At 61.1% G+C, this 24,987-nt stretch overlaps 1 protein-coding gene across 3 annotated transcripts in view; it reads right to left on the bottom strand.

Annotated features, from left to right (window-relative positions):
* The window catches only part of HDAC4 (histone deacetylase 4), a 241,325-nt gene that overhangs the window by 24,628 nt on the left and 191,710 nt on the right, over positions 1-24,987 (bottom strand). For 2 of the 3 annotated variants that reach the window (XM_082658828.1, XM_082658830.1), the window contains 9 exons: positions 24,451-24,637; positions 21,288-21,421; positions 18,518-18,638; positions 11,168-11,214; positions 7,227-7,334; positions 5,075-5,130; positions 3,383-3,470; positions 1,587-1,706; positions 763-860 (listed from right to left, as the gene is read on the bottom strand). In XM_082658828.1, the coding sequence (XP_082514954.1) occupies positions 763-860; positions 1,587-1,706; positions 3,383-3,470; positions 5,075-5,130; positions 7,227-7,334; positions 11,168-11,214; positions 18,518-18,638; positions 21,288-21,421; positions 24,451-24,637 (959 nt within the window). The remainder of the gene's footprint in view (positions 1-762; positions 861-1,586; positions 1,707-3,382; positions 3,471-5,074; positions 5,131-7,226; positions 7,335-11,167; positions 11,215-18,517; positions 18,639-21,287; positions 21,422-24,450; positions 24,638-24,987) is intronic. The other variant, XM_082658829.1, reaches the window with a different exon arrangement.

Genomic DNA, 24,987 nt, shown 5'->3' with positions numbered 1-24,987 from the left:
GCTGACCCACAGGCCACTTGCTCCTCCTCCAGCAGGAGAAGGAAACCTATGCTCTGAGCACCCACTTCTGGCCACAGGAATCCCTTCAATCCGGCCCAGATCAAAGCAGAAATCACCATTTGATGACAAAGGCAAACACTGTGTTTTACAACATCACCCTGCAGCCGGAGTCTACCGGCCCCGCATAACGTGAAGGAACTGGGATGAATGGGGAGTCGTCTCTCGATTTTTATGTCGATAAAGGAGGGATATTTATTTCTGTTTCCCATTATCTCACAAAAGGTTTTGTGGAAGAAAAATTAGGAGATTATGAGCCCATTCAGATTCGAGCACCCGCTTTTCATTAACCTAACACTTTCTGACACCTTGCCTCGGTCTCCATCACTTTCTTACTGTTAAGACGCGAGACAGATTCCTGTTTTTCATTTAATGCACAAGACAGGAACACTGCAGACAGAAGGTGAGAAGACAGACTTGAAGATGCCACCTTTGGCTTAAAGAGCAAACTGGGAGAAGCCCCAGAGCCCGTTCCTCCAAAACACAGAGACAGAAAGGTTGGTCCCTGCAGGCGCATGCTCACGGCACTGAGGGCCCTGCCCGGGGACTGTGTCAGGCGGGGGGCGGGGGGCGGGTGGGGGCTTGCTCACGAAGGAAGATGAAGGTCAAAGGAAAACAGTAAACCCCGCAAGAGCTGGAGCCACCGTCGGGGAATTCCCGATTGTTCCCCAAATGCCCCATGGGGCAGGAAGCCGGGACTCTTACCTGAAGGCCGCCAAGTACTCTGCGTCTCCCATGGGGGGGTCAAGGCCGCCGGTGAAAGCCATGTTGACGTTGAAGCCCACGCCGGGCCCCGTGCCCACCTGCATGGGGGAGAGAGATGAGCGTCACAGACCATGACCCCGGCGGCCCTGCCGGTGCGCCCCTAGCCCGCCCGGGTCCCCAAGGCCCCGACACACGGCCTTCTACGATGGAGCATTTTCAGAGGCAGGGCCCCCGTCCCCCTCCACGGGTGCAGCGTGTGGGGCTGCCCTGCCCAGGGGAGGGGCCAGCAATGTGCGCCCACAGGGCCCTGCGAGCAAGGCTGTCCTTCCCAACTTCCTTCCCAGAAGGAGACCCAGAGGCAGACGATCCTTTTTCCTTGGGTGGGATTCCCCACTGTCGGGGCCTCTTTGTTCAGAGTGTGGGGCTCTGCTGGGGCATCGGGGTGTCCCACAGGATCCTGACACTCCGGGGTCCACTGTGTGGCACTGGACAGGCGAGAGGACGGCCCCCGCCCGAGGGACAGGACGAAAGGCGTGGCTTGGAGGTGCGCTGTGACTGCACACAGCAGCGCCTCCTGCAGGACAAGGGCACCCCACTCTCACCCGTTCATAAATCCTGCAGTCTGTTTGGATTAGAACCAGAATCCTCTCCTGTTTTCCATCTTTACTTGGAACAAGATAAAGCCCACGTGGGCACACGTGATGGAATCGAGGCTGACGGCTGCCCCCCATCGCCGCTGAGAGCCCTTGCTCTGCATTGCAGGTGTGGCCACACCTGTTCTCACGCCCCCTCCAAGGCCCAGCACGGGATGGAGCCCCGCTCACCTCGTCAGGTGCCCCGCTGCCCGGGAAGAAGTTCCCGTCGTCGTAGCGGTGCAGCGAGATGTACAGCACGCTGGGGTCACTGTAGAAGGCCTGCTGGGTCCCGTTCCCATGGTGCACGTCCTGGAAGGGCGGGGGGGTGGTCAGGGGTGGGGGCTGACTCAGCGCAGGTGCCCTCAGGCCCTGGCTGATGAGCCCTGTAGCTCGGGGCCCTTGGGGCCCTGGGAAGAGAAGGAAGAGGCCCCAGGTGGCATCCTCCTCGCCCGCGCGGCACCCCATGGGGCAGGTTCGGCGGGTGTCTCAGCTTCCCCGGAGGCCGCGATTTTCCAGGCAAAGTCATTTGATTAATTTCTTGTCACAGCCTGGCGGGTGAGGGCCGGGGAGGTCGCTGACCACGGCCGTTCACCTGCTCCGCACCGGACCCTGGGGTACACGGGAGGCCGTCCCCGGGGTGGAGCGATGGGGGTGCCAGGGCCCAAACAGGAACGACAAGCCGCTTCTCCAAATCACAGTGACCACGTGTTGAAACGGGGTGGCCCGCTGCATAGAGCGTGCACGCTTGAGGGCCGCACACGAGTCTGTGATTTTAAACCCCGGGGAACTGCTTAGAATCCTTACCCTACTTATGAGAGCTACCTGTGCTCATCATAGAAAAGTGGAGGGACAGCTGCAAGTGAGGAACCAGCTGGGTCCCACTGAGGCCCACCGCCGCCGAGGGGCGCACACCAGGGCCTTGGCACTCACGCACCACTTGTGCGCTGTTCCACGTGACAGCGGAGCCCTTACACGCGGTTCTGCGACAGCACCAGACGGATCACCCACTTTCCGCAGTGCTTCCGGCACGCCCACCTTCTCCAGCACTCAGCTGTTATACGTGCCCAGCATCTCTGACTGCTCCACAAGGGGCGCTAAAGGAAGGGCCCCCTGGGGCCAAGGCACCGGCTGTGTGAACACCGGGCTCCGCAGTCCACGCTGTGCGGCCGTGGCACCCAAGGGCCCCTTGACCAGTGCCCGCCGCCCGGAGCTTGGGGGTGTCCTGGGCTGTGTTTTGGTGTTTCTCTTCCCAAAGGAGAAGGACTTCGCAGCATAAAAGATAATCCCACCCAATGTATCTGATCTTTTTAACTAGAAAAAATGATGAAATAAATCTTAAATACCAAAGAGAATGTTCCCCCTGCCCCCTTCATATATGGCTTAAAAAAGAAGAAAAAAGTGAACACCTAGAATCCCCATGTCCAGCATAGGACTCCGTATACCTATTTTTGGAGTTCAGTTATTCTATAGCGTTTTTCATAGAGTTTACCTTTGAGGCAGTGCGATTGTCAGATGTGGCCCCTCCCAAGGGAAAATGGGAAGGAGGTTAAACCAGTGTCAATTGGCTCCCCTCTGCAGAAGCAGGGAGGGCCTTTACGCCGGGAGTGACAGTGATGCAAAGCTGCCGCGTTGGCTCGGGGAGGGCGGGCCACACCCTTGATCCCTGTCGAGGCCCAGGCTCCACCCCTTCCCGCACTCCCGCCTCCCAGCGAGGTTTTGCAAGGATTGCCCTTCGGCTGCTGCCCTCGACCACAGGCCTATTTCTAGACCCTTCAGGAGCCGGGTTATTGGCAGGATTGGGTTATTGGCAGGATCGGCTGGCTGAAGCTGTCAAACAGACTCCTAACAGGTTTGGGCTTTTCCTTTCTGCATCTTTGAGGTAGTTTCCAGAAAGGTAAGGCCCCCAAATCCCATGGCCAGTGGAGATGGAAAAGCTCACCTCCGCCTCCCACTGTCTGCGGGGGAGACAAGGACGGGCCACTCACCCAGTCCACCACGAGGGTCTTGGTCACACTCAACCTCTGCTGGAGAAGCTTGGCTGCGACAGCCACGGAATTGAAGTAGCAGAACCCCCTGGCAGGTGAGAATCAGGAGAAATAGAGACAAATTCCGGGCTCTGATTAGTTTTTATTCAACGTGCGATAGAACATTCTAGAATCCCACGAGGGTCTAAGGCGGCGGTTTGGAAACGTTAACTGATGCTGATCACTGACACACACACACGGTCCCTGCGTGCAGGCCGCCAGCGCTCCCAGGGTGAGAGAGTCCCTCTCACTTTATGCCCCAGGACGTCTCCCAGAACACGCACTGACCGACCTGTCAGAGGCACCGAGGCCCACAGACACGGAAGTTACTCATTTGACTTTCTCACTGCGCGTCTTTCCACAGTCTAAGGTGGATAACAGTGATTCTAGAGGGTCTCTGAGAGAACGGGAAAAACGAGCTGAGAAAGTGAGTCAAGTGAAAACGAAAATCTCCTAAACCTGAATTTCCCTTTGCCTGAATCACCAAAGAAAATGAGAAGCCCGGGTGGGTCTGTTTTCGGGCTGTAGGCTGCCCGGCGGGAAGCCTCGCGTCCCAGCAGCCACCGCCTCTCTGGCCGCGCTGGCCCCAGGACTGAACTATGCAGTCTCTAAGAGCCTCCACGGACGTGTCCCTCCATATTCCATCTCGGTCCATCTGCGCCCACCCTTCAGAATATCTGACAGCTCAGAGTCGAATTAGAAAGGTGACCTCAGCGAAATGCTACAATCAGCGCCTGCCCCTCGGTCACGTGGACTGTTCCGGGCCAGGGAGTGACCGCACGGTGGTGACGACAGCTCCCTTTACGGTGAAGGGTCCCTTCCTGAAGCCCGGCCCCGATGTCCTCACTGGGGATTCGAGGCGGCCGAGGGCTCCGCCGTCAATTGGCTGAAAGCCAGGCTCCCGGTCCAGCACCGCCCCCGCGCTTCCTGCTTCTGCCCACAGCTCTGTCTGCACCATCCGTGCTTCACCAGCCGACAAACCAGCGCTCATTCCCCCAGCCACCGCCCGTCCCCTCGTCCTGACGACCTACAACACGGTGTCTGCTGCAGCGGGGCCCGAGGGCGAGCCCCAGACATCATGCTCACTGAGGGTTTTCTGCGTCCACTCCATGCACAACTGCCCGGGTCAAGTCCTGTGGCTGCCCCCGGGCGGCTTCTCCTCGACCAGGACGGACCCTGAATCTGCACGTCAACCCCGCCACCTCGGCCAGCTTCTCATGTGCACGGTCAGGGGTGTCTACAACCCGAAACACAGGCCAGAGAGCTGCCCCCTGTGGTCATGACCTTGGGACTTCTGCCTCGCGGTGCCAAGCCGTGAGCAGGTCAGCTGGAAGGCCACCCGCGAGCAGACCTGAGGCCTGACTGGTAAAGCTCTAGAACGAGGAAGCACCAGAGAACTCCTTCCGGGGCAGCTGAAGTTCCCTCTCCCAGGCCAGACGAGACGACTCCTCTGGACTCGCTTCTGCACACACGGCCTCCCATTCTGCACACCTCCACGCGCCGCCCCCGCATCTCTTCACCGGGACCAACCCTAACCAACTCGAGCTGCACGTACGGTTACGCCCTGCTGGACCGGCCTCTCGGGGACCGTGCACGGGCAGGCTCGAGAATGCCGCAAGTCCCCTGCCTGAGAGTGACCGTGTGTGTACTTACATGGGCGTGCTCTCCTCCGCGTGGTGTCCTGGGGGGCGGACCACGGCAAAGCCATTCTACGCGCGACACCAAAAAGGAGACATGGGGACAAAAGATTGGTTTCAGGTCAGTGAGAAAAGGCAGAGTGTGCGTGAGGACACGGTTTCCAGCTGCCTTCCGGGCGCACAGACGTAGGGCAGGATACAGGGCTGGCTGTGAGCACTTCAAAGACATCTAGGTCCCTTCTCTGAACGAGCCCTGCTGGTTATCACAAATTACTAAGATAAAAGGTGAGTCTGTCCCCGATTTTCTATCTTTGACAGCCTGCTGGCAAGGCTGGGAGCTGCTCAGCTGGGGAAGCAGGGTAGGAGTGGAAGGGGCACCGCGGCCCCCCTCTGATCGTAACCAGCCTCCCCAGGAAGCAGCTTGACGGGAGCCCTGGACGCAGATGAAACGGAGAAGGCTCGGCCGCTGCACAGATGCTGTGCCCTAGTTTGGCCTTAACGTGAATCTCTCTGCTGTCAGTGCAGCTCAGTTCCCAGGGGACTGAGCGAGGCAGAAAACAATCACTAACGCTTAGAAAGAAAATCTCAGAAGCTGGAGAGGAGCTTCAGTCCCCACCCCTGCTTAGGACCCCTGAGTCACTTATGCTTTAAAAGAACCATCTGCAAACCATCCTGCAGCCACCATAATAAAAATGGTTTAGACCGGCACCCCGGGTCTCACAAGCGCAGGAAGCCGTGCGATCGAGGTCTGTAACAGAGACCCATGGGTCGCGGACCATGCTGACCGGGTGTGGGAAGTGTACCCAGCCGGCTGCAGAGACCAGCTCAGGGGGGGACGGGGGGGCACACTTAGTGGGAGCCCCGCCTCGGCACGCTTGGCGCTGCCAACTATCTCCCCTCTCCTGCACAGGACCCAGCGCTGCGGTTCTGCATGGGGACGTGGGCCCCAGGGGTCCCGTGCCCCGGGGGCCTTTGCATAGCAACCCCAAGGCTCTGTGCCCTTCCCGCGGAGCTGAGAGCTGACCGGCGGCGGGCAGCGATGGCGGGTGGCCTTCGGGTACGGTAGCAGGAGGAGGCCCGGGCACACACGTTTGCAGGGAAAAGGAAGCTCCGTGTCAGTGCCCCGAAGAAGCAGTAAAACTTATCAATTTCATTAAACCTCGACGTCTTTCTAACACCCGTGCAAAGAGGTGGGGAGGCGTGCAAATAACCCGCGGGGCTGTCACCTCAACGAAAACGACAGACAGTGGCTGTGTCAGGGGTGGGATTTGAGCTTTCCCGTGAAACCGAGAACTCTGGACAACTTGTATTCGGCCCAGCTCTTCCCAGCACTGAGAAGACCTTCCTGATGAGATGGGCGGTGACATTCATGGTTTCAAAGATTGGTGATGCTTTGGACGCCGTATAATAAAATGTGTCCAGATTTGGAAGACCTACGTGATCCAGTGAGTCCCTATTTCCAAACAACCACGCACTGTGCAAACGTCAGGATAAATGAGCGGCTCCACGTGCGAGGCCGACGGCATTTCTCGCACAGGAGGACAAGCTCGCTGACGCTGTTCTGGGGGCCACACTGTAGCTCATCTTCAAGAAGCTGCCACTTGTTGAATTTTGGCAAAGCGTCAAAGAAGAATGCCCACAATTATCTGGAAAAGCTCTTAAAATACTCCCCATTCCCCAGTTCTGCACCTGCGCGAGGCCAGATTTTCTTCGTGTGCTTCAACTAAAACAACACGTCACCAGACACGGAAGCAGAAGCAGGTGTGAGAGTCCCGCTGAGCGACTAAGCTCTTATCATTATATTTAAATTAATAAATATTTTAAAAGCCTCCGTTTTAAACTCTAGTGAGTGGTCAAGGCTGATGACACAACTCATAAAGACAAAAGCTCTTCGGGATTTTTCAGCCACTGTAAGAACGTAGCATGTTCCCGAGATCGAATTCTTTGAGAAATGCTGTATCATTACACGTGTTTTCACAAGCGTGGGAAAAGTCCCCTTGGGTTCAACAGTGATGACAGAGCTGGGTCCGCCCATACTCCCCATCACAGCCACCAGGTGCCTGTCCAGAGGGGGAGCGAAGCGGGCGGGCTGTCCCTCCCCACCTCCTCCTACCCCCCCACCCCCGGGCTGTGTCCTCCCAGGACCCCTCCCGCTGGTCCGCACTGACCTTCAGTTCCCCTGTGGCCACCTTGAAGACCAGCTCCACCACGCAGCCCACGGCCAGGCGGGCTGCCCCTGACGAGTGGACCTCGTTCCATATGGTGTCACTGTCTACCTGTGAAGACATCAGGCCCGCAATAAGGCCGGCGTCCTTGGTCAGTCACCCCCCCATCGCGGCCAGGTGGCCGTGCAGCCGGGGGCCCCTGTGCTTTGCCTCTAAAACCAGAGCCTGCCATCTCTCCTTGACTAATTACAGAACGTACCCAGCTCACATTCGGGCTTTTTTTTTGAAGACATGCCAAAAAATACTAAACAGAGAAAGAACAGTGCGTGCACCGAAAATAGCACGCCTGCGTTTTTACCCCTTTCTGAGGTGTCATTTCTTTTCTCAATTGCTCCAAAATACTCCATGCTAGGAGTCACGATGTCAAGGTTACCTAGTTCCCTTCTTTTTTTAACTGCAACTGCAGCTGAGTTACACTAACAGTTAGCAAAAGCAAATGTGGCAAGTGTTAGAATTAGAGGTCCCTCCAAATTATGACTTTATTTCTTGCTGAACTGAAGGAGAAGCCCTGCGTGTTTGACAGGAGTCGTTAACAGGGACGGCACGTGGAAGGGTGAGGGGAGGAGAATCCAGGCTCTTGGACACACGCCAGGGGCTCAGCCCAGGGGATAGCACACCTGCCCAGGTAGCTGTTCCCCTTCAAAGAGAAAAACCCGTGTGGGGCACAAACCTGTCAGGTAACGTGTTTGTGTGTTGGTTTATTTACTTACACATTAGATATGTTTTTTAAACTCTAGCTAACGTGGGCAGGAAGGAAGACACAGACTTGACGAGTCGGTTCTGCGGAGGCTGAGTCTCCTGCGGGAGACTGGGGGGCAGGGAGCAGGGGCCCCTGGCTCCAGGTCAAGGGCGCTGCCATCCCCAGGGCAGGGCAGCTGGTGCCTCGGCCACACACACCTGGGACTCGCGTGCCCTTCCTGTGGGTGCCCGAGCCTAGAGAGGGTCTGGGAAACTGTGAGGAATAAGCCCTTCCACCTGCAGCAGAGTCGGCCGGGCCTGGGTGAGACACTCCTTCCCACGGCAACCTCTTCCAAGCGCTGAACGCTTGGGGCCCCGGACACAGAGGCTGAGCCGCAGGTGAGGGCCCGGCACCCCCTCTCCGGCCCAGCCAGGGTCAGCGCCCAGGCCCCTGTCCACCTGACAAAGGCCCTGATCATTACGTGGTGCGGATGGATTTCTTTCAATGAAGTCTTGGGGCTTCATCTTCAAAGCGAGATGATTTAAAATACATTTACGAGCAGCTCGAGCTATTTCCTGAGGAGTGTTATTCCGTGCGGGCTCTTCTCTTCAATGACCAAACCTCTATGTTCTTTAAATAGCTTCCAAATGTCAGCAGAACGCTCTGCACTTAGCGCACTCTCCGCAGCATTAATATTCAACGTTCAAAGACCGGCTTCTGTTCTAAATAATACTGTGCTGTTATTCATTGAAGTAGCCACTCAACTAGAAGATTCTGGACCAGTTGCTTCAGCCGAAGAACCAATTCAATAAAACCAAAGCAAGAGCTGGCAGGAGGGTCCGACCGGTCGCCTGGGCCTCGCGAGAGGCCGCACCCCTGAGCACCAAAGCGGGTTTGGGCAAAACTACGCAGATTACTTCTCCTCCAAATGCAATGATTTGGGTTTCAGGCTAATAACCGGAGCCAGGTGGGGAAAGGGACTGACCCCCCCGTGTGCCCTGAAGGATCTCTGTGCTCTGTTCTCCTCCCGCATGACCCCAGGGTCCACAAGGTCCTGGAACATCGTGTCCAGGGTGAGGGACAGACCCCCAGCCCCACTGCAGTGTCTCCAGAGAACCTGACAGCACTTTCCACTGCTTCGGGGTCTCAGCCCCCCAGCTTCTGGCCACCAGCTCCCCAGGGACCAACGTGGGATGGTCGGACTGGAGCCCCGAGTTCCAGAAGTACGAGGCGGCCCTGCTTGGGGCACCCACAAATACAGAAGCAGGAAACAAGGGAAAGAGCCACGGGCTATACTCCACAATCCCTCCAGCAAAGACGGAGACAAGGTGAAGACGGGGGTGGGGAGACCCCTTACAGAGATTTCAAGTGGACACTCGGGGTGGCCACTCTGAGTGGGCCGTGGACCTTAGAAGCCATGGCACTTGGGGTCCCCAGGGCCTACCAGGGCAGGGCTGGGAGGGAAATGCAATAATCAGGAGGTGAGCAAAACAGAAGTTTCTCTTATTTGGCTTGGGAAAAAAAGGTAAAACCATTTAAAAGCTCCATTACAGAACCTAGATGTAAATTCAAGCAGCTTCGGGGGAAGCAACGCACCCTCTCCTTCCCTGCTTCACCAGCCGACCTGCACCCTCCCAGCCACACCTGGGCCCCTGGGGTCTCCTCTGCTTCCCTGACAACACCCCGGGGGGCTGGCCCCCAGCTCTGGAAGGAGATCCAGAGGCCCAAGAGGGCTGCAGCTGCACCAGCGACATGGCGAGTCCACGCTGAGCCAGGCGGGAGGGCGGGCACTGCGATTCTCTGCCCTCCTATTGGGGCAGTTATAGAAAACAACTGAAAGGGAACGATCCCTTGAGGTGCCCTATGGTTCACACTTCCCACTAATTATTCTGATGGACTCCTCTCTCGACCGGGTTCGACTTGGCGAGATTTTCCACGTCTCTGTGTTCCAGAGCATTTTTGTGTCTGGATGTGGAGGTGGGCGCTGGTAGCCTGCTGGGGGCTGGATCTGGACTTCACACCGGGGAGGGGCCACCTGGCTCAAGGCCCCAGGCCCAGTCCCCATTGCGCTTTCATTTGCCGATTATAAATCCTGCCTCGCAGAGCGTGCTGCTGCAGGGCAGTGCAAAGCCAGCCTTTTCAAGTCTGGCCAAAAATTCGCCCGCATTAAGAGATTGCAGCCTCTTTACGGTACAAAATGCAATAACTCTAGGAGGCCCTGGTGGTGGTATGAACAAACGCCGTTTATGCTCGTTCTGACGGGGTAATTTTCAAAGCAGCGATTTTTGTAAAGACTCAGGAAGAAAACAATTTTGTTTCATTTCCATAACGGAATCCAGACCCCGAGCTTCACCCCGCGCTCTGTCGTTACGCTCACGTTCGGCTGAAGCGCGCTTCCAGCCGAGATGCCTTTGTCGTCCACTAGGTCCTCCGGCCTCTCTGTGACTGAGACCGGCTGCAGCGCTTCCCGGGCTGGGGAGCTCCACGGCTAGCAGACTGGCCAGGAGGGGGCTGGTCCTTGCCCTCACCCTCCCTCATCCAGAGGGCAGCGGGGGGCGGGGGGAACAGCCCCTCCTGATGGAAGGAGCAGCTCTGGCTGCGGAGACCTGGCCTCCGCTGTGCTGAGGTAGGGGTGGGTGCCCAGAGGGGTCCTGCGCCCCCATCCCGGGCAGGGAAAGCCCAAGTTAAATCAAGATGCTGGTTCTCCTGCGTGTCTACCTGCCCAGGTCTGCTCAAGAGCTCCATCTCCCGGAGAAGCAGCTCTACCCCCCTGACGTGGCCCAGAAACCTCACGCCCACGGTCAGAGCCGCACTGGGGGCTTCGGGTTGGAGCTCGGATACGGGATCAACACACACCCCGTGAGGGGATGGATTCACGACCTGAGCCGGGACGAGTGGACTGTTGCTCGGTGGGTCAGACGAGACAGACCCACACACCAGATCCCGTTTCCTAAAGCCAGCCGTGGTGCCAGACGACCTTCCCCGGAGAACGGTGCCCCAGACCCGCCATCAAAACGCTCACAGGCTCACAGGGCCTTTGAAGCCACACGTGTGAGCGGTGGGGCAGCCCCGCCCAGCAGGCCCTGTTTATGGAAAACACCTGGCAACAATTACCTGCTCTGCGGAGAGCAAGGCCGCGATTTCTGTGACCACCAGGACCCTGAGAACAAACAGGACGTTATTTACACATTAAAGAAATACTTACCCCGACACCACCGCAGGGCAGCCTGACAAACACCGATGTTAGCGAGCCTGCAGGGAGAAGGAGAGCCGAGGTCAGGCGGGCAGGGTCACCCAGCGCCCCAGCCTGCAGGGGGCACGGCCTGGCGGTGCCGCAACAGCACTCTGACACTTGTGGAAGATGCACAGTGCGTCCCACGCACGCAGGGGCGAACGGCCCTCAAAGGTACCACTGTATCACCGCGTGACCGGGGGTGGGTCCTGGGCTGAGCGGGCCCAGCCCCTGCGGAGCCCTTGCATTCTCCATGGCAACAGCCCACTCCTCACGGGGTGGGGAGACCACACGGAAGCTTCTGCTTCCAGCCCGAGCTGTGCACCTGGCAGGGAACCACCCTGAGCTCCCTGCCCCCGACACTGGCTCTCAGGGCTGAGCTCTGGCCGCCCTCCCCAGCTGCAAGCAAGAGACAGAGGCCTGGGGTTAAACCCCCGGGTGAGCTCTTTAGACACGAGGGGTCTTTGGGGCTATAACAGCAGCCCTCCCCCATGTACAAGTGTTCCAAGGTCACTAGGACGGTGCACAGCTAAGAAACCACACAGCCTTGAACCTGGCCGTCTAGGAAGGCCTGCCCGAGCCCACGCTGCAGACACAAGGCCCCGTCCCACGAGGCTCAGGCCTGCCTCGGTGACAAGAACGGGAACTGTCTTCTTCCTCAGTGTGATCCGGGTGCTGGCTGATGACTAGCCTAAAACCTGCCTGTCATGCAGGACCAGAGGGCGGCACAGCTGCCCAGCCCCCCCTCCCCGGGCTGGCGGAGTGTGAAGCCCAGGCTCCAGCTGGCCAACCCCCCCTTCAGGAGCTGCCCCCATCCGGGAGAGACTCTCTGTGCAGCCGGGCGCTCCCTGCCCCGCTTCCACCTCGCTCCCACTGCGACCCCCAGGCCTTTCCTGGCAGGTTCCACAGCCCAGCTTGGGAGCCTGCTTTCTGGACCTGGCAGAGCCGGGCCCGGTGCTGGGAGGGCTCACTCCCAACACTGCCCTCTCCCCAACCCGAGCACCAGCTCTGCTTGGGTGGCCATGAGCTGCTCCCGGGGCCCCAGGAAGGAAGCAGGCCTTCGGTCACAGGGTCCAGATGGCTCACCAGGGGAGCAGCCCTGGTGAGGTCTGTGCCCGCCTCATCCCGGCTCCTGGCCTGGACCACACACCGTGGACCCTCCCCGTCATGCCCCATCCCCTCCGAGATGCCCGGATGGTGGGTCCTGCCCCGGGCCTGCCCTGCCTGCGCCCACGGCTCTCCTCCAGGTCACGCCCCCCCAGCCGCCTGCATCCCCGTCTTCTGACTGTGGTTCCCCTGCCGTGCCTTCTGACATCAGTTAAACTGATCCTCGCGGAGCCACGCAGCCTCTGGCCCCATCCCCGTGAGGCTGGGGCCATGCCTGCCTTCTCCTCCTTGTGCCACGACTGCAGGGGAATCAGCGGGTGCGCAGGTGGGTGGAGGGGCCGGCGGGCAGGGAAGTGATGTCCAAGGAGAGCAGCCCTGGGAGGGGCTTGCCAGGCCTGCCTGAGCCCCCCGTGGGCGGTCCTGGGGCCGGAGGGACAGGGTGGGCTGCAGTGCATGGCGGGGGGCGGGGGAGAGGGGAGCCGGCACCACGCTGTCCTGCCACAGATTCACCCGATGGCCTGAATCAGGGAGGGCGGCACCAGCCCCCCGTGCCCCCACTGGCCCTGCCCTTGACACGCGGCAGTGGCTCTAGGTGACCACGGGCTGGGAATGGCTTCAAGATGGTTCTCGTAACACTAACTATTCCAGCACACAGGATCATGATGCTAGGGATGTAAGAGCTTCCCCCCAAAGAATCCAAGCGCCCGTGTGAATCCATGTACATCCATCAGTGTGTGTGTAAATACGAGTGAGAGGGGCTCTGCTGAGACTGGATTCCTGTGTTTGAAATTACAGACTGATGCATTAAAACCATAAATCGTTTGAGTATTTTGATTTTGCTCATTATCCGGCCAGGAAAGACCACAATAATAAAAAAGGTAGAGGATACCCTGAATTCGGACACAAGCCTGTGCTCGGATGGGCAGCAGGGAAACAGGGAAGCTGTCCTGGCCCAGAGCTCCGGAGCGGCCCAGCGGTGGCCTCTCCGCACAGCTGGTCTCCTCCCGGCCTGGCCCCAGCCGCCTCGGCCGAGGCCCCAGTTGGTCAGCGAGTCCCTCCCCCACTGGCGTCCTGTGTTGCGGGGCCACCGCTGCCTAGTCCAGGTCACAAAATGTTCAAGCCGAGAGACGGGGGTCTGACGCTTGAGGGGCACCGTTGCTCTCCCAGTCCTGGCAGGTTAGCCGACAGGCAGGCTGGGATGCCGACGGGCGCGGGGAAGATGCTGGCTTTCTTCCGCCGCTCCTGCTGCTATGCTGTGAGCAGAGGGTCGCCTAGTAACCCTTCACCTGAGCTCGGAGAGGCACTCATGAGGTGCTCTGCAGCCCTGGGTCCGCACTCCTCAGCCACCAGGCCAGCCTCCCTCCCCAGGTCGCTGCCGTCAGAAGATGAACCCTGACTTCCAGGAACACCTAAGGTGGTGAACAGGTAGCCCCCTGCAGCCCGGCCAAGCTGTGTCACTGCCCCACACTCACTACACAGGCCTCTTTGCACAAGGCTTGGAAATTTGTGGATTCAATTAAAGAGGAAGGGAGATCACCCAGTAGTGTTTAAACACCAAATCAGGGCACTGTTAACATCATCAACTCTCACCACGTCTGGAATGGTCAGACTGACATAATGACGCTAGAACAGTCATCAGAAATGTAAATAGGGCTCAAGTGGTAGGAAGGTATCTGCTTGGGCATCCTCACGGCAACGTGAGTAGACTTCACAACACAAAACTCAGTAGGAGAGAAAAAGGAAACAGAATGGGTTATAATACCATTATGGTAAATGGAACACACGCTCACAACACGTGTGTTTGTGACAACACACTTGGCTCATAAAAGAAACACTAAATACACTCCCGCGGCTGCCTATGGGCGGAGCGGGGTCTGAGGTGGTGGACGAACACTTCAACAAAGAAGCCACGAGCAGCAGAGGGGCTTCCAGGGACGGAGATGCTAGAACTGAGGGGGACCCCCCATGTGGTCACGGACACGGCTTGGCGGGAGGAAAGCGCCGTCTCCTGGCTCACCCACCGTTTACTCTTCCCCAAGGACTCCCGGCTCCGGCGTCTCTCTCATTTCCGATCACCCGTCTTAAGCCTAGTTTGGCACCAGACTGGAAGCCTCACCCGTCCTCCTGGCAGGGGACCCGAGCCTCCGTGCCTGCAGGGAGACCATCCTCCCGTCACGCGATCCCCTGCCCCATGGAGCAGCGCACACCCAGGAGACGGGCTTGCAGGACTCCTGGCGGGCTGACCGGGGGAGGGACATGGAGAGTGCGTGGACTCTGGGCCACACGGTGCGCTCAGGGGGAGGCCGGCTGCTCTCCAGGCTGAGGCCCCCGGACGCTCCTGGAGACTGGTGAGGCAGGGTCTACCGGTCCCGGGACCCACGGGCAGCCCCTCCCGTGCGGGAGAACGGTCTAGGAGCCGGGCTCTGCGTCTCCTGGGGGATCCCGGGGCCCTGCCGGACGTGCCGGCCTGAAGACCCTGCACTTGGCCCCCTCGGCCCCTCCCTCCGAGCCCGCTGACCTTCTCCCCCATCCACATCGTCCTCGTCCTTGATGCCTCCTTTCCACAAAGCCCTGCCTGGGCCCAGGCCAGACCCCGTCCTCTGGGCCCGGCCGGCGCTCTGTCTCATTTCTGGACATTCTTGCTCCGATCCACACCCCTCCCTGTGCCTTGGGCCCAGCCTCTGGGCTCTCCCGGGTGTCACCTGTCCTCCGGAGCCCTGGGCCCCTTCCTGGGGGCAGCCGGCTTAGACCTCCCTGCCCTCCCGAGTCCATGACTCTGGGTGCGGGGCCTGGGCACCCCCAACAAGCCCTCTCAGCTCAGAGGACACAGATGCGTTTTGGGGGCGCCAAGTGGAGGACGTTGTACACTCTGAAGAGTCTATTCCGTATCTGTGTCCAGTCTGCATCGTAGACGCCCCTCGGCCGAGGGAGAGAAGAGAGCAGCGTGCCCCCTTCCACAGGGAATGGGGACCCCCTCCTCGGGCCAGTCGCCCCCATACACCTCCTGGTTTCCTGTGTGTTATCCTAACCCACGTGGCCGAGCTTTGGAAAACCAAACTGAGTAGCAGGGACGAACCTCGCTGAGTGAGGACACAGGGCCCTTGGGGGGCAGCAGTTCCCGGGACAGGAGCCGGAGTGTCTACTTCCCTGGAGTCCACGTGTGTCTGCAGAGCAGGGCTCACAACAGCCAGGGCACCTGGCCGGGCCAGGGACCAGGCCCAGGGACCAGGCCCGGGACGTGGCTGTGGGGGGAGCGGCTCTGGAGGTCTTCCTCGGCCCACTGTGACCACTCCCACTCCCGGGGGCGGGCGAAGTGAGCCCCCAGCTGGCCCAGGCAGCAGAGCCTGAGTGAGGAACAGGGGCTGCACGGCCAAGACAAGAGGAGACCCTGGGCAGGCTATCGCGGGCCCTGGTCTGGCCACCGTGGCGGTCCGGCTCGGTGGACACTTTGGTGGAGACAGCCCGACAGGAGGCCTCTCAGCCTCACTGGTCCCGGCTGTCCTGGGGGCTTCCACACGGGGAACGGGCGGCCTCCTGACCTGCCTTCACCATCCTCGGGGGTGCCTCTGTGACTGACATGGCTTCAGTGTTTTTGTCCCCCCAAATTCACATGTTGGAACCCTCACCCTCAATGTGATATTAGGAGGTGGGGCCTTCGGCAGGTGATTAAGCCGCAAAGATGGAGCCCTCGTGAATGGGGTTAGTGCCCTTATAAAAGAGACCCGGGAGAGCTCCCTCACCCCTCCCACCATGAGGACCCAGCAAAAGGCACCGGCTGTGAACCGGCAAGAGGCCCTCACCCACCACGCTGGCACCCTGAGCTCGCATGTCCAGCCTCGGGGCAGGGAGCAAGCCTGGATGCGCCCTGATTCACCCTCATACTTGACCAAGTCTGGCTGGGTGAAAACTTCAGGCTAGAAAGAACCTTCCCCCAGAACGGGCCAGGCGCTGCACTGCTACCGAGGGGCCTGACGTCGTCCTGGTTCCTGGCAGACCTGGCCCCCTCCCTGGAACATCGCAGCACCCTTGCATCTCGTCCCTGTGCTCTGAGATTTCCCAGCGGTGCTCCCTGGCAGGGTTCTCGCGGCCGGCGGCTGGTCCTCCGGTCCTGGGACCTTCTCGTGATCACCCCAGATGCTTTCCTTTCCTTTCCGTGTCCTCCGGAAGCCCCTGCTCCCTGGGCCCTGAGTGCGAGGAACGTTCCTTGGATTTTCTTCTTTTCTCCCGTCTCCTGGTTTCCAGCTCTGGTCACCTTCCTGCTCCACTTTCCGGGACCTTGACTCACCGTTCCTTCCAGCCCCAGAACTCGATTCTGTGACCATGTTTCACTTTCCTCTCTGTTCTGTTTCCTCCCTTCTCTATGGCCCTTGCTCACGTTCTGTGGATGTGGAATCGCCCTCTTTAAGGGTTTTAATGCTGTTCTTGGCTCCCTCTGCAGCGCCCCCTCCGGTCCCCGCACCCACCCAGGAGTCTGGCCTCCGAGCTGCCGCTGAGCACCTTCCCAGGTGCCGATAGTCCTTGGTCTTCTGTCCGTGGCCCAGAGTGAGGACGTAAAGCCAGTGGAAGGTGCGGGGACACGGCGGGGACACGGTGGCCTTCTGAACCATCAGTACCACGTCCAGGACCTTAGGGGGCCATCTGCTGCGGGGCCCCTGATGACAGCTTCCTTTGGGCTAGTCAGTCCCTGAAGGAGGTGCCCATCTCTGCCCGGGGGTAAAGGTCAGTGTGCCGGGAGCCCAGCATGGGGCGGGGGGCGGTGGCCTCACCGTGCTCTATGCCTGTGTCTGTCCCAGCCCAGGGACCCCGTGCCTTTCTGTCCAGGGCTGTGGGGCTGGCAGGGCGTCGGGACGGAGGCCTCTCAGGCCCCTGTGGCCCGGTCCCCTGTCTGAGCCCCGTCTGTCCTGCACCCCGGGGCCAGGGTCCCTGCGGTCACTGTCCCTGGGCTGTCCGAGTCAGCGGGCGGAGTGGGGGGTGTCCGTCCCCGTGCCGCTCTGCAGCCCACTGCCTGGCACCGGCCGTCCAGCCCCCGGTCTCCTGCTCCTTCCCTGCCTCCCAGGTGCGAGGGTTTCTGTCTTTTAAAAGCCCTGTTGCTACACACGACCCCCACTCCCCAGGCCAGAGCCCGAGTGTCTCCTCGCGGCCTCCGCCACCCCAGCTCCCCGCTCTAGGGGGGCTCAGCGCCTACCGGGCGCACAGCAGAGGAGAAGACGTGCTCCCCGGGCACGCGAATGAGCGAAGGGGCGCATGAGTGCCCGGGGAGGGAGCACAGCCGCGCTGCAGGATCCCCAGGAGGGTCAAGCCGGTCCAGTGCAGGGCCGGGCACAGAGATGACCTTCGCAGCACCTGGCACGGAGACCAGAGGAAACAGCGCACAGCCCACCCCTCCCCCCGCCACATCTGGGCCCCAGCGGCTGTGATTCCTAGGCCCCTGCTGCCTGCTTTGGCTCGGCTCAGGGAGGAGCCCCAGGGGGCTTCTCTCCCCAGGGGGCAAAGGCAGGGATGGGGAAGGAAACCCACGGTTGGCGACTGCCCCGGTTCCAGGCGGCTGGGAAGCGGGGGAGGGAATTACCCAGCAGGGGTCCTGCCCGGAGGGGGGCGGGCGCCTGCGCCCAGGAGCCTGGGGGACCCTGCCCTTCTGTCAGACCCCCCCTGCCTTATGGGGAGACTCTCACCACCTCCCAAAGCAGAAGATGCCTGTGAGGAGGTTCCTTCCGTCAGGCCCAGATCCCGCCCCCCCATCTGGGGGGCTGCCTTCCAAAGCCGAAGCCCCTGGCCCCCGGGGAGGAGGGGCCCGGTGTGGGGCGGGGGGCTCGGGTTGCCACGGTGCCCCCCCGAGCCTCGAAGAGCGTCCCCCAGACCGACTCCAGGCCCGGTGCCGGGTGGCCGGGTGGCCTCCAGCAACCCAGCTCTACTATTTGACATTCTGCAAAACCACTGGTTCTCAGCCCATTTTCTCCCCAAGACACCAGACACAAAGCAAGAAACCAACTGCCCACGTGAATGCCGAGCGTGGAAATCTCTCCTCCGGCCCCTCACCTGAGAGCCTGGCCCGGGCACCACGGAGAAGGGGCATCCCTGCCCCAGCTGCCCGCACAGAGCCTGGCGGGCGACACTCGCCTGTGCAGCGGGGGGCATGCAGGTGGGACGGCGGGGCCTCGGGCGAGGGCAGGGCTGGAAACAGCCTCGGCAGTAAAGGTAAAGAGGGTCTTGAAATACCTAGAAGTTTCTTACTGTCCAGTTTCTGCCTGTTGAGGGGGTTTGTGCCGTAGAGCAGGGCGTGCGCCTCTGAGTGCACCGTCTGCAGCTCCTCCAGGGTGGCCTTGCGTCCGCGGATGCACTGCGGGGACAGAACAAGACAGGATACTGCAGGGGTGAGCCTCAGCAGAAAACTGGCACCCAGGAGGAGATGCAATTCTATACGGGCACGAGCGCAAAATTATTCGGTTATTGTGAAATCCAAAGCAAACATCACCTGACGCGACATTTGAGAAAAATATTTAAGAAATATCTTACAGGGTTTGCACTTTAATTGAGACTTGGGAAAACTAAGACTTAAAAAAAGATAATCCCAGCCTTCAACGCGTTAGCCTTCACAGTCACACAACCGATTTGGCATCAAATTACTGCGTTGCTTTCCAACTGGGGGGTCTGGTCTTAAAAGAGAGACGAGCTGCCTGGGGGTGGACCTGCTCTCAGGAAGCGGGGGCCAGACCCCAGCTCCTTGGGCACCTCCGAGCCTTCCCGCGAGCCTGAGACGGCCCGCAGTCGTCTGACACCCCGATCTGCGTGTCCGTCCGCACTTTTCTTCGGTTGGGAAATTCCTCACATCTGGACGCCTCGGCTGTTTTCAGACGTTCTCCAGAAATTATCTTGAGCTGAGCCACATTTACTTAACCTCTGAGAAGGAGGCTGTTTGTGAAGCGGGATTCCAGTTGACACTTCTTTATACTTTCCGAGGGCCAGAGCGACACAGGAAGAGCCAACAGGACCCTGGGGGCCCAGGGGGAGCCCGTGGGCTCGCCGGGCCGGACGCACTCCCGTGCAGCGGCAGGCCAGGAGCTGTGCTCCCCCCGGGAACCTCCAGGGAGGCCCCAGAACCGCTCCTAACGGTACAACAGGCCTCCCAGCGACGCCTGCCGACGCAGGAGCACAGGGCAGGGGAACCGGAGGCCGGCTGTGACCGGGGCTTTGCCGGCCTGGTCTCCTCCTCGTGGAGGGGCCACGAGGCCGCAGAGAAGGTTGTCCACCCCGTGGAGTGAGGGGCGCTGGCCGGGAGGCCTGGGCACCGGGGGGTCGCCTGGTCCCTCTGCTTCTCCTCTGTCAGGGGCCCCTCCAACAACCCGTGTTCCCTCGGCCGAGGGAACATGTGTCACCCTCTGGACCTGCAGGTGCCCCGTGTGGTGAGCGTCCCCGCACGTCGAGGGCACGCCTGGCCCTTCACCCCGGGTCTCCTCGGTACCCGGGGGCCCCTGCGGCCATCGGCGCCGGCCCTCAGTGCCAGGGGGCTGGACGAGCAGCTCGGTCTGCTCCCCTCGCCTCCGTCTCCTGCCTTGAAACTACCCTGGAGGCCCCAGGCCCGAGGGGACCCTCCTGGGGGCGAAGGAAGCGGCGCCTGGGAAGCGGGGTGGGGGTGGGGGGCGGGGGGTGGTGGTGGTCCTGCAGCGGAGGAGGAGGGTGCGTCCGCCAGGGCGATGCTGCCCCCCAGTGGTGCAGCCTCACGGGATCCGGGAGCAGGTGCCCAGGGCTCCAGCCCACAACCTCGGGGTCCCCCTCTTCTCCAGAGGGACTCCAGGACAGGATTCTGGACCCAGGCCCCATGCTTTCCCCTCCAAACACCATGTATCGCCATAAACTGGCAGAGAGATGGGGTCACGCGGGACAACTGACCTCAACTCCTAAATACTGGCTTCTGGGGAAGGGGGGCTGGATGGGGGGCAGAGTGGGGTTCGGGCCACGCCCGCCCTCCAGACGGGCTGCACTGGGCTGTGAAGGACGGACGCGGACGTTCTGCTCATCCACGGGGCTCTAGCTTTCCAGGGCCACGCTGTAGGGCAGCACACGCCACACTGCTCCCCATCCCCGGCTTCACGGGGTTCCCAGTGTGTGGGGAGACAGCAGGCCCCCACTTGGTGGGCACGTGGGGGGCTGGCTGCCACTGTCCTAGAGGGCTCCTGGGAGGGGGTGCCACCTGCCCCGCTCCACGGATGATGATGCTGTGGCGCCCACGGCCTGGAGCTCCCCCCACCCCCCTCCCCGTGCACCCGCACAAACGGTCCTCTGTTTCCTCTCACCCCAGAGCTCAAGACCCTCTTGATGGCCGCATGCCAGGAAATGTCTCTCCCCCATCAGAAGGATGGAGGAGGCTCAGCGGTCCTTCAGCAGAGCCTTCCTGTCCTCACGGGCCTGGGGCCACCGCAACGGTGGGTGGGCAGCGTGAGTCCCAGGCCCCGACGGGCCGGAACACAGGCAGCTCAGCCCGCCTTGTCGGCAGGCAGCGTGGTCCCCTTGCCAGGTGGCAGGGACAGACGTGAGGGCCTGCCGCTCAGAGGGGTAGAGGCAGGGGCAGTGCTGCGCTTGGGAACCAACGCCAAGCAGACCAGACCGGCCCGCGCACCCTCCCTGCCTCGGGGTCCGGAGGCTCCCCACACCCTGGGAGAGGCTCTCGGAAAAAATCAAGTAAGAGAACTTCCAAGGGAAAGCCAACAGGATGACGGATCCCCCGGACCCCGCCCTTGCGGCAGAGGCCCTGGGACGGCCTGGCCGTGTGACCTGGGTGCTGACGGGGAGCCTGGCTAGGGGCTGGCTTCCCAGAGAACAGGAGCGTGCGAGAGGAGGTGCAGGACAGGAGAGCTCGGCATTCCTCCGGAAGCCAGGCCCGTGCGCCCGCCTGCAGGGCCCGTGTCCTCCCCCAGGCCTCCCCCGCTCAAGCCCTGGCTCACTCGCCCGCGTGGGCCGTCCTCCTTGCTGCCCGCGGGGCGGGCCTCACCTCGCATCTGCCTCGAAGGCCGGTCTCCTGCAGCCGGGACCAGATGCTCTGGATGCGGCCGGCGTGCTCGGGGTGGCTGTTGGTGTTCCCACACGTGCACTGGTGTTTCAGCATCAGCGTGTCGTACACGAGGCCTGCGGCAGAGGTGGAGGCGGCCGCCGTCAGACGAGCCCTCGGGGTCCCGGGCAGCTGCCCCCACCCACCGCCTGCTCACGGCACTCGCCAACGGTCAGAGTCCCCGCCACCCAGGGTGTGGAGGGAGCTGAGCGGCCTGCGGTGCGGGGGGGCAGGCGGGGCAGGAAGAACCGAGAAGGCAGGCGGCCCGCCCCCAGGTCTCTCGGCTGTGAGCCCTGTGGCACTCACGTCCAGGGGACTGCGCTGACCCAGAAACAAGGGAGATTTGGGTCCAAAACTCGAGTCTCTCTGTCAGGGGACTTCTCTATCGAGCGGTTCAACCTTGTGGACTGAGATCCGTCCAAGGTTCTTGGGGCCCAGAGGCTCAGTTCTGCCCTCAGAACCTTGCAGAGCAGCTGGGCAGGCGCGTGGAGCTCACATACGCGCTCGCACACACACACGGACGCAAGCACATTTAAAATCACCCTAGAAACGGACGTAAATGGAGGAGTCCAGGAACTCGCACTCACTCCCCAGCTCTGCACTCTCCGCTTGGGACAGCGCTGGAAGCTGTTCAAGCCTGAGGGTGCCCAGCACAGAGCCGGCCCAGCGGCGGGGTCGCCCTCAGGAGGGAAGTGCCGCAGCCTCACCAGCCTGGGCTCCGCCGCAGGGAAGCGGTGGCCCTTCCAGCTGATCAAAGTGACTGATGTCACCTGGCAGCTGCGTGGAAGGTGGTGGAACCTGCATGTCTGGGGGGGGGGGGGCGGGTGGGTGTGGTCACCTTCAGCTTCCACCAGGAGCCCCCCCGTGCCGTGCCCCTCCTGGGGCGGGGGGGGGGGGTCAGCCCCTGGTGACATCTGCCAGGAGGCGGCCCTGTTGTCCCCGACACAGCACAGTCACACACCTGGTCTCCCAGGGTTGGGACAGTGGGAAGGTGGCTGGGTGAGTGGACGCCCTGGCAGCCACTGGCACCTGTCACTAACACCTGCTCGTTCAGGTGGAGAAGGGAGGGAGCGCCAGGCAAAGAGCAGGGGCCGCAGAGTCAGAGGCCCACGGCCGCTCCTTCTCCATGTCTGATGCTGCCAAGTGGAGGCATTAGCACCAGCCTCCGGGGGAACGAGCTTCGAGGTGAGCCTGTTCCTACAGGTCTAGCTGGACACGGCAGTGCCCGAGCCTCCTCGCTCAGTCTCTTAGAAGTTGGGCTAATGGGAGTCAGTCCCCTTGCATTGGAGGGATTCTGGGTCCACCAGCAAAACTGAGCGGTGGGACAGGGGAGAGTGGGGTTGGACTTCTGGTAAAAAAGCAGTAGGACAGGGGCAGGTTTACAGTCAGTGCGCTAACGAGGGTGTGCCTGGTAGCGCGTAACAGATGCACACACACGTCTACGTGGACGGCACGGACGTATGTATGTGCACAGCTTAGAGGCCCATCAGTGCCACGACACGGCCACCCGCCCCTCCACAGCATCGTCGTGGTGATAAAATCGCCTCCTGACGTTTACTGGCCACGATGCCAGGAACTTCAAGGTGATGCCACTGTCATCCCCTTTCACAGACGGGAAACGGCAGCAGAGCCGGCCTGCAGAGTGAGCGGGGAGCGGCCAGCATGCTGGGCAGACGCGCGTGGGCTCGGAAGACGCCAAGAATGGCCGACAGCAGTGCAGGGGCCCCAGAGTCCTGGCTTCGTAAAATGCACAACGTCTGTGTCTACCTGTCGGCCTGGCTACGCGCAGAAACAACCCAGGAGATGTGACCTGAACGCCGACAATGGCTCCTCCGGGGGGCAGGGTTGGGGCACCCGTTAGCTTCTCAGGTTTCCATCACATGTCCTTTTTTTTTTTTTTTAAGTATTTATTTATTTATTTGGCAGCGCCGGTTCTTAGTTGCAGCACGTGGGATCTTAGTTCCCTGACCGAGGATAGAACCCAGGGCCCCTGCCTTGGGAGCGCGGTGTCTTAGCCACTGGACCGCTAGGGAACTCCCATGTGTGCTTTCTTACAGTGAATATGCACTGTTTTATACATTAAAAAAAACTGATAACGAAGACAAACTAAGGAGGTCCATCAACAGAGCAGGGTCCAGCGGCCGGGCCACTGCTGGTGACGTCATGCCGGCCCGCAGGCTCCCTGGTGGGACCGCTGACCGCCCGGGGGCACATCTGACACAGGAGCGTTTCCACTGTGGTCCTGGGGTCTGTCACGGGAGCTGCGCCCTTCTAACAATGGACCTACCTCAGCCAATGGCCAGGGCCTCACACTTTAAAGAGTCACCTGCTGATCCTATTGGTGATACTTGGCAGTTTTCTGGTTTTCCTTCTGAAAAGCAAGAACTTAACTTCTGGAGATACTGACTATGAAAGTTTTCCCTGAATGTGAGCAGTATCCTGAGACCTGACAGAGAGAACACGGCCACGTCTGCACATCCCAGTGTGCAGAAAAACAGGGCGTTTTATGAGAACTGTTTGGAGGAGGATGAAACTGTTGTGTATTTAGATAACTTTACCTTAACGTGCCACCAAGAAGAAACATCCAATGAGTTAGATGAGAACATGTGAGGCGCTATCCCGGCCACCCTCCCGTCCCAGGCGGGGTGGGGCAGGGTGGAGGCTGCCCCGGGAGCAGCCTCGGCCCGACAGAGGCCAGTGCCTCAGACCCTGGTGGATGCCTCACTTGGCTACCGTTCTCAGCCCTGACTTGCAGGGAGCGCCCTTCAGGCGGAGGCAGAGGGTCCTGCCCGCAGACTTCTCCCCGGCCGGGCGGGGCAGTGAGGCAGCACAGGTGGAGGACAGCTCGGTGCAGAGAGCAAGCGTCCAGGGCTGGCCGAGCCCTGCTCTCACGCGATGCGCAAACACCGCACGGGGTCACCTGGGCCTCACAGGCGAGGTCCTGGCCGAGCACTCAGTTCGAGGTCGGGAAGGATGAGAAAGGGCAAGGTCGCTGCCCTGCTGACCGCGGACAGGAAGCCGCCCGGCCCGCGCAGGCCCCGCAGTGACGCCTCCCGCCCCCTCACGTCTGCCCGGGCCACAGCCCCGACCCCCTGCCCCACGTTACCTGTGGTGAACCGCGGCTTGGTCGGGGGCTCCTGCACAGACATGGGGAAGGTGGCGGACGCGGGGGAGGACTGCGCTCGGGACAGAGGCCGGTGGCTGCCGAAGGACACGGGGATGCCGGCCGCCTCCATTGACGCCTGGTAGCTCCTCAGCTGGTGGACCCGTTGCTGCTCCAGGAGGAGGGCTTGCTGGGGGAGAGGAGACAAGAGCCATTTTTGTTGCTTCCAGGCAGCTCCTGCCCCTGGCTGGAGGGCTACGTGTGTCCCCTCCTCCCAAGTCGCTCATCCACCCGGCCCTTGGCCCTCGGGTGGCACCGGGTGGACAGCCTGCGCTGGCCCCGACCAGACCGGACATCCCCGTGGGAAGACAGACCATCAGCGGAGACGCCCGGCGAGTCCGGTCAGGGCTGACAGGGAGGCCCGGCCCAGCCGGGGGGCCGCGGGGGGTCCCTGAGGAGGTGGCACCCAGGGAGGCAGGGCGGCCGGGCAGAGGGTGCTCGGGGCGGGGCTCGGAGGTGTGAAGAAAGGCACTGGCGCAG

This window comes from Grampus griseus (assembly GCF_964374135.1).
Source record: "Grampus griseus genome assembly, chromosome: 7".
Taxonomy (NCBI): Eukaryota; Metazoa; Chordata; class Mammalia; order Artiodactyla; family Delphinidae; genus Grampus; species Grampus griseus.
This window is presented reverse-complemented; position numbering and strand designations above follow the sequence as displayed.